Source organism: Lathyrus oleraceus, chromosome 4 (assembly GCF_024323335.1).
Source record: "Lathyrus oleraceus cultivar Zhongwan6 chromosome 4, CAAS_Psat_ZW6_1.0, whole genome shotgun sequence".
In the NCBI taxonomy this organism is placed as follows: domain Eukaryota; kingdom Viridiplantae; phylum Streptophyta; class Magnoliopsida; order Fabales; family Fabaceae; genus Lathyrus; species Lathyrus oleraceus.
Genome location: NC_066582.1, coordinates 912,090 through 921,723, shown reverse-complemented (window position 1 = coordinate 921,723; position 9,634 = coordinate 912,090). Strand labels below are relative to the sequence as shown.

General features: G+C 34.3%; 2 protein-coding genes across 2 annotated transcripts; one reads left to right on the top strand and one right to left on the bottom strand.

Annotated features, from left to right (window-relative positions):
* Nucleotides 1-3,176: 3,176 nt before the first annotated feature.
* Nucleotides 3,177-4,553, bottom strand: LOC127135054 (serine/threonine-protein phosphatase 7 long form homolog). The gene is made up of 4 exons (XM_051061871.1): nt 4,505-4,553; nt 3,688-4,393; nt 3,515-3,605; nt 3,177-3,395 (listed from the first exon to the last, which is right to left on the bottom strand). Exons 1-4 carry the CDS (start codon nt 4,551-4,553, stop codon nt 3,177-3,179), a joined length of 1,065 nt encoding a protein of 354 aa, XP_050917828.1.
* A 1,049-nt stretch (nt 4,554-5,602) lies between these two features.
* Nucleotides 5,603-6,904, top strand: LOC127135053 (uncharacterized). Its single transcript, XM_051061870.1, has one exon. It carries the CDS (start codon nt 5,603-5,605, stop codon nt 6,902-6,904), a length of 1,302 nt encoding a protein of 433 aa, XP_050917827.1.
* Nucleotides 6,905-9,634: the final 2,730 nt, after the last annotated feature.

The window sequence follows — 9,634 nt, the reverse complement described above, 5'->3', positions numbered from 1 at the left end:
ACATCATGTTGATTAATATATAGTGTTTTCATCATAGCATATTGATAGAACATATTGATCATTATTTCTTCTTGACGGATGAAGACTTCACACCATCCATGTTCGACATTAGATATTACCATCATCAAAATCATCTTCAACATCTAATTATTGTAGATAGTTGTACCTGCAAGAGTGTTCAAAGAATTCATCTTCATTTTCACTAAACTTATCGACTTTTTTATTGTAAGGGTTCATAACTTTATTATTTAGGGTGGTCACATCTAATATGTACCGTCCATATCGGTTGATAGTTTTGAAAAAGATTGTAAGGTTGAAATGGTTGAAATTATTAAAAATGATAAGATTATTAAAAATGATAAGGTTTAAATGGTTGAAAATCTTTGAGAAATGTTGTATATTTCAATTGTTGATAAAATTGAATAAACTCTTGTGTAAAGTAGAATAATAATCAGAAGAAATAGAATTCAAATTTTGACCTTTCTAAAAATATATGTTCTAAATAAGATGTTTCTCAAGATACACTTGGAGTCAAACAAAGTTGTTACTAACTTTATGAAGTATATGTATAAATTGATAAATTTAAGTGGTGCATTTATTGTAAGATGTTTCAAACAACTTACAATACTATAAAGTTGCAACCTTACCTTAACCCAACATTAATAGAAATATACATTCTTTAAAATTTTAATAAATTCATAAAAAAATTATTAGGTGCATGGATATCATACTTATTGTTTGCTACTAGTCCTATGAGACTTACTAGTTACTAAAAAATGAATATGCAACATGTGAATAGAATAATCAGCAACGTCCAATACTCATCTGTAGTTCGTGACTATAGAAATAAAATAAATACAGTCTGTCACAAGTTATGTTCAAATATCATAAATGCAGTCAATCATATTTCCACCTACCATGTGTCACCTCCTCTAGGGACTAGCTAGAAACTCATAAATCACTTTCCCATTTCATTTTCTACTATTGCTTAACATAATGTATTTATTTTATTTTATTATACTATATTTTTTAAAATTTTGAGAACTTATACAGTAGCTCACTTTATGTCTTTAAAAATGATGGGCTATTTTTTTCTAGTATAATTGTTATTCTTTAAATTTATGCAATAAATAAAATAATAGAATCAAAAAATACCTGAAAATTTTCACTGTTACAAGTCACAACAACTACTATATCGCCTACCCACGACACATTAAAGAGAGCTACAGTAATAAATTTGAAAACATGATCTTCTGACCATTTTATTTTCTTATAGTAACTTCTGAGCCATATTTAATATTTGGCAATTACTGACAATGAAATGACATTTTAAAAGACAAAATTTTGATACTCTATAAATGTTGTATGACAGACATGTAATATTGCATCAAATTTTTGAATGGACTCAACATAACGGACATTCAAACAATTAGGGTATCAATTCATTCATGACTAATAACTACTTCACAACTCAATGCTTCTCAGACTAACAAGACCTATTCTATGGATATTCAGGAAATACTCCATAAAATCTGGAGCTTCACTATAGCCTCAAAAGTGCTTCATTATGAGAGTTTTTTCCTGCCTTGCCCCCATTTTGAAAAAAAAATTCCACTATATCCCATTTTGAAAAAAAAATTCCAGAGTACCCCCTTTTTAAGTTTGGGCTCGTCACTTCAAGTGACGAGGGGGTGCTGAAAGATTTTTTGCGTCATGGGCTCGGCAAATGGAATGACGAGGGGGTGAATGAAATTTTTTTGCCTCATGGACTCGTCACTTAAAGTGACGAGGAGGTGCAGGTTTTAAATTTTTTTAATTCTGTAATTATTTAATTCTTTAATATTGAATAAGTTTTTAATTGAATAGTTTTTTTTAATTCTTTAATTGAAAAATAATAATTAATATATTTTTTTTTAATTTTTTAATTCTTTAATATTTTAAATAGTTTATTAAATACTAATAATAATTAATATAATTTTTTTAAGTCTTTAATTCTTTAATATTGAATAGTTTTTAATTGAATTTTTTTTTTAATTCTTTAATTCTTTAATTCTTTAATTGAATAATAATAATTAATATAATTTTTTTTAATTCTTTAATTCTTTAATATTGAATAGTTTATTAAATAGTTTATTCTTTAATTCTTTAATTTTGATATAATTTTGATAATTTTTAATTGATTTAAATAAATTGTAAATAATTATAGTTTTTAATGATAATAAAAATTTTGTGATATTATTATTTTTGAAATATTAATAATAAAAATGATTAAGTGATATAATGGAAGGAAATTCATTTTATTGATATAATGGAAGAAATACATTTTATTGATATAATGGAAGCAATACATTTTATATATAGTGACCGCCTGTTCCACATCTTGTGCCAACTTTTTTGCGTTTTCCCTTGCCCAAGTCTTCTTGTCTTTGTCTTACGGGAGACGGAGATGAGTCGGAAGACAATTCATCAAGGGCGTTTTGTTGTTGTTGTTGACTTTGACGTTGTTGTGATGTGTTAGGAGGCATATACATAACGTCGAGTTCTTGAACGCCAAAAGAAGGCATACTCATTAAATGGTCATCGGTGAGCTCAAAGTTGGGTAGTGAATGTGTGGTTTGTGTGTAGGTTTCGGGTGGGGTGTTTCGGATAGGAGGATAATACACATCATCAGGGTTGTATGTGAGAGTGGGATGGGCGTATGTGGTGTTAGAAGGTTGGGGTTGAGAATGAGGGTTTGAGTATTCAAAGTTGGGTTGAGGAATTGGAGTGTATTGTATGGGTGGGCGTCGGTTGGTTTGTTGTTGATATTGTTGGTTGTAAAAGTAGTTTGTTGGAGGGAATGGAGTTTGGGGATTATGGTGCTGGGTTGAGGTGGAATAAATGGTGTGTTGTTGGGTGGTCTGGATGCGTTGGTATGATTGTTGAGCTGAGGATGATGGTTGGTTATGTTGTTGCGGGGGTGATGTTGTGTGTTGGGTTGTGTGTTGGGTTGAGGAAGCTACACGTTGACGGGGATCATCCAAAAATTGTGTGGGAGCAACGTGCATAAAAGGAATTGATAAAAACCAATTCATGTATTCTCTACCCGGCTTAGACTCACCAATGACCGAGTTTCCTTGTAACACCAAATGCCTTCTTCTTTTCCATTCTTTCAGCTCTTCTTTATTTAAATCTTGTCAATGCGTGTCCCAAGCTTGGACCATAGTCATGTTATGGTGTTCACTTAGACATCTTGGCGGAGACGGTATCTGTTGTTCAAATCCAAATTGGAGTTTGACTCGATCCGTCTGATGCATCTCAACGGTATAGAAACATATGATATATGTTGTTGCACTCCAGACTCGACTGTCATTATAATCAGGCACTGGATATTGTATGAGCGGCCTCCAAATAAACTGTTAAAAGAAATATAACTATTAGAATGTATAAAATAAATATATTTAATATTATAATTAATATTAGAATGTATATATTAAATATAAATAAGTTAAATATTATAATTAATAATTCTTACATCTTTTTCTTCCATGTGTTCTATTGCAACACGGTACCCTTGTAAATGATGTCGAGGATTAGTTCGATAATTCATACCTCGTTTGCACCATCTTGCATATTAAAAAAAATACGTTAAAGTGACGTATAAATAATTTTGATAAATATAAATTGCATTTAAATGAAAATCATTACCTTAATGCATAAGGAAATGATGGAACCTCGTTACTAACCGGGGCTATCAAGGGTATGCATGTGAATGCCCATACAGTTAGTAATACCACACATCCTCCTATGCTCTTTACTCCTTTATGGGCCGCCTTGCACATATGTCTATATAATGTAGCCAAACAAGCAGAACCCCAACTGTATGAATTACATTTTTCAAGGTCTCCTACTAAAGGTAACCAAGAAGAATGCAACAAATTATGACTTTTATCTGGCATTAAAAAAGTAGCAATTAAAAGTAAAATATAAATTTTTGCATGTAAAATATTTTCTGCCTTGGACGGGTTAGGGTTATTTTTGAGTTGTGTTAATACTGCTTCTAGCCAAACAATTTTGACAGAAGCCCCATTTTTATCCGAGGCGGTCGGTTCGATTCCCAAATTTTCCATGTAAACGTCATTGGTTACGTTTGTTGGCCCATTGACAGCTTTTCCATGGATTCGGAGACCGAATAACATGCTCACATCCTCTAATGTGATGGTACATTCACCGGTTGGTAAATGAAATGTGTGTGTCTCCGGTCTCCATCTCTCTAACAATGCCACAATGAGTTTAGAGTCTACTTTTAGACTTGAAATTTTTGCCACATTCGCAAAACCTGCTAGCTCCAAGTACGGTATTATAACCGCACTTGGTTGAATATATGAATGCGAATGAACCCGAAATTTTCCATCTTGCCGAAATTAAAATAAATAACAGTAATGAATGTTTGGTCTAATAAAGAACGGAAAAAATAACGATAATTAAAAACGATAATAAAAATGAATATTTGATTGAGACTTACGTATTCGGCGATGTTTGCCGCCGTCCCACGGTGTGATTCGCCCATCCATAGGAGAGACATCTTGAAAGGTAGTGTAGAAATTGAAGAGAGTAAATATTTGATTAGGGTAAAAATGTGTGTAATAGAAATTATAGGTAAATGATGAGTAAGAAGTGTAGAAGTATTGGATATTTATATGGGTAAAATAATAATAAAAAAATGTAGTAAAAAATGTAGTAAATATATGATTAGACTCTTGCATGTAGAAAATGTAGTAAATATATGATTAGACTCTTGCATGTAAATATATGGAATGCATGTAGAAAAAATTGGAATCGGATTCCCCTGCAACATGAGATTCCCATGCTGAAGGGAAAACTCAATGAAAATTTTCTGCACCTAGTGCTCGTCACTTTGATTGACGATTTGTGCCTACTTCTTCATCAACTCGGCAAATGGAATGGCGAGTGCATTCGTTGTCTTCATCAACTCGTCAAATGGAATGGCGAGGGCTTTATGCCTAGGGTGTTGGCTCGTCACTCCAAGTGACGAGGTATCACATGCAATTCAAAGGCATGCGTTTCCCCTCTCTCAGCATGTGATTTGGATTTTGTTTTATTATGTTTACCAAATCAAATTGATTTTTCGTATAAATACTACTACTACCTCATTTACATTCATCAACTAAAATCCTCAACTTACATTCACACAAAATCAAATTCATATTTCCTATAAATACTACTACTACCTCAATTACATTCATCAACTCAAATCCTCAATTTACATTCACACAAAATCAAATTCATATTTCCTATAAATACTACTACTACCTCATTTACATTCACCAAACCAAATCCTCATATATTTTCAAACTAAATTTACACATCCATGGCTCAAAGAAATTTAATTGTTTCTATCCATTCCGAAGGATCACTTTTCACATGTTCAAATGAGGGATTCTCATTTTGCAATACGAATGTAACTATGTTCAAGATCCACATCAACTCCGACTATTTTCATTTAAAAGACTGTATTGAAAAGAAGTTGCAACGTTATGTTGAAGACATCATTTATCGTCAACCATTATTTAATGGAGATGATAATACCGTCTTTCACATAATGACACCGACTAAGACCGACGAAGATGTCAGGTCGATGTTTCAATGTCATGTAACATTATCTCAATTACCCAGCATTGAGATATATGTTCGTCTAGTTGATATTCCCGAAGAACAACCGAGTGACAATGTTGAGGAACAACCGTCTCACTGTTATCCAACGCAATCTGTACAGTCACACAACTATGGAATGAGTCAAGCCATTGACGAAGAGCCGACTCAAAATAATGAACCTCTCATACCAAATGAAGAGGTGGGCGAGAATAGTGAGGATGATCTTGAGGAGGTTCGATTTGAAGATCTTTTCGGTGTTAGCGATGACGATGGCAATGAGGAAATATTAGACACACCGGCTGTTGCACTAAGAGCGCAACCAATTAGTTTGTACAATCCACCTGCGCACATGCAAAATATAAGTTTGGATGATTCCGAACCAAGCTCCGTTTTCGGCAGTTTCATACCAACTCACAACTCTGACGAAATTGAGGAGGGCATAGAGTATGAAGATAAGGAAGAGTGTCTTCTGGCGTTGCAACAATGGCATATAAAACGTAGTCTAGATTTCTCTGTGGTTAAATCTGACAGTGTACGTTTTGTCATCAAATGTAGAAATGCAACATGCAATTTCAAATGCAGGGTCTCTTTGCGCAAGGGCAACTCAAGGTGGAGAGTTGGTAAGTCTAGTGGGCCTCACACGTGCACAACCACTTCCATGTCACAAGACCATACAAAACTCAGTTCAGAAATGATTAGCAAGAGCATAATGGAGCTTGTAAATCGGGACGCTTCTCTTAAGGTGAAGGTTATCATTGCTCATGTTGTTGAGAAATACCGGTATATCATATCATACAAAAAGGCATGGATTGCAAAGTGTAAGGCGATTGAGTCGCTCTATGGAAATTGGGAGACATCTTACAACGATCTGCCGCAGTGGATACTGGTAATGAAAACATATCTTCCAGGTACCATTATAGAATTACAAACCCTACCTGTGATTTCAAATGATGGTTCATACTTGGGTGACCAAAGGATATTTCATCGTCTGTTTTGGGCGTTTAGACCATGTATACGTGGTTTCGCGTATTGTAAACCAATTGTGCAGGTTGATGGAACTTGGTTGTATGGCAAGTACAGAGGGACTCTACTGATGGCTGTGGCACAGGATGGGAACGGAAACATATTTCTGATAGCGTTCGCATTGGTTGAAAGTGAAACAAAGGAAGCCTGGAGTTTCTTTCTTAAGAAATTGAGAATGCATGTTACCCCCCCAAGCAAATCTATGCCTAATATCAGACAAGCATGAATCAATAAAGAGTGCATACAACAACCCGGAAAATGGATGGCAGTTTCCTCCTTCATCACACGTCTATTGCATCAGACATATCGCACAAAACTTCATGCGGGAGATTAAAGACAAGGATCTGCGGAAAATGGTTGTTAACATGGGTTATGCATTAACAGAGGCAACGTTTAACTACTATCGGGGGGAAATCCGAAGAACAAACAACGACGATTTATCATGGATAGACAACATCCCTCGCGAGAAGTGGGCAAGGGCATTTGACGGAGGGCAACGCTGGGGTCACATGACAACTAACCTAGCAGAAGCAATGAATGCGGTGTTGAAAGAAACCCGGAACCTTCCAATCACTGCGTTGGTCAAATCTACGTACTATCGTTTAGGATCACTATTTGGTAGAAGAGGTCATCAGTGGACAAAAATGTTAGCCTCTGGGCAGGTTTTCACTGATAACTGCAACAAGGGGATGGCTGAGGAAGTCATCAAAGCTAACACGCATAACGTCATGCAGTTCGACCGAGAGAGATTTTATTTCATGGTCCAAGAGAAGATTAATCATAACGACGGTCGACCAACCGGAACGTTCAGCGTTGATCTAAGGAAACAACACTGTGACTGTGGAAAATTTCAGGCATTTCACTTACCTTGCTCCCATGTAATCGCAGCATGTTCGAGCATACGCCAGGACTATTCCATTCACATTCCAGACGTCTTCAAAATTCGTAACGTCTTCAAGGTCTATCAGGAGAGTTTCCTAGGACTTCCCCATGAGGAGAATTAGCCACAATATGAAGGATATACTCTTTGCCACGACGACTCTATGAGAAGGAGGAAGAAAGGGCGCCCAAACAGCACCAGGATTAGAACCGAGATGGATGACGTTGAGAAGGAGAAGAGAAGGTGTGGAATTTGTCGCGAAATAGGACACATGCGTAGGAAATGTCCTAATGTTGCAGGATCATCCCAACGACCTTCCAGATGATTATCTTGTTGTTTTAAATATCCGTTCAGATGACTATGTTTATTTATTTATTTATTAACTACTATGCACATAATATATATAAACCATTTTGTATTTCTAATGTCTTTTGGGAACAAATATTTATGAAATACATTTGTTAATCAAAGGGTTATGGTTACAAAGTAAGACCACATTAACTAAACAACAACAACAACCAACACAACTGGTAATTAAAAAACTAATCAACAACAACAACCAACACAAGTGGACCTTCAACTCCTCTATTAACTTCACCACTATGTGCCGAAAACATACACTGGACATCTTCATCATTTTCTATACGATCCAGGTAATACATGTATCATCGGGGCTTGCATCAGTCAACGTTATGTATGGACAACGATACTCTACTTTCCTCACCTTCATACGACGCCCGCCCAACTGTCGGAAGCCAGTGTGGATGGCAGAAATCAGTGTTCTGAAATTCCATTGCGGATCAAGGCAAACACTCATTTTTTCACCGTGTCCATAAAATACAAGACCACAAACAGACATTATGAACTAAAGAAAGGATTTGGTGGTGTGAGTTACATTTCTACAAGTTCTGCTACTTATACAAAAATTAATAAGTGAATACTCGGCAAATCATTGGCCGACACAGTAAAAACACAAAAACTTTTTGGCGAGAAAAATATCATTCCCAAAAAAAGATTGACATTTTGGAGGGAAAAATAACAATTTTATTATTAATATATAAAACACCAACTATTTCTATTATTAATATTCTAAAAATTATTCATTTTTATTAATAATATTTCAAAAATAATAATATCACAAATTATTATTATAATAATTATTATTATTATTTACTATTTACTATTTATTATAAATTATTTATTATTTATTTTAAATATTTTTTTATAAACAAATTATTATTATTTTTAATTAAATCAATTATATTAATTAATATAGAATTAATATATAAAAAACAATTATATTAATTATTATTAGTATTTAATATACTATTTAAAATACTATTTAAAATAAAAACAAAAAAAAAAGTATTCCTTTAGCAACTCGTCACTTCAAGTGACGAGCCCATGAGGCAAAAAAAATTCGTGCACCCCCTCGTCATTCCATTTGTCGAGCCCATGAGGCAAAATATCTTTCAGCACCCCCTCGTCAAATCAAGTGACGAGGCCCAACTAAAAAAGGGGGTAGACTGGGAATTTTTTTTCAAAACGGGGTATATTGGGATTAAATTTTTAAGAGTGGGGCATTTCAAGCAAAAACTCTCATTATGAACCCTATGTTTGCAAAAACATCTACTCAGATATTCGTCTCTCTAATGACATGAACCATGTGAACAATTTCATGATCTTCTATTAGTCTCTAAATTTTTTTTATAAAGGCCAAACAATCCACCAAATTAATCTTTCTCACATCAATAGTTTTCACAACTAACCATGAATCCATATTGAGCTCCACCCTTCTCAACTCTAAGGACTTAGTAAGCTTGAGACCTTAAAAAAATTTCAAAGCTCTGTCATAATAGCACTGCAATGCCTTAGATATTTGGAGGAGCCACTAATCCAAATACCCCTCTCGTCTCTAATGACTCAACCACAACCAACTAAGTTATTCTCTTTGCTAGCACCATCAGTATTAAGTTTAACCATATTATTGAATGGAGGCTTCCACCAAATGTTCTGATTTCCAACTTTTTTTCCTGTCACTTTATTGCTTAATTTATGTGTTATCGTATTCAATAC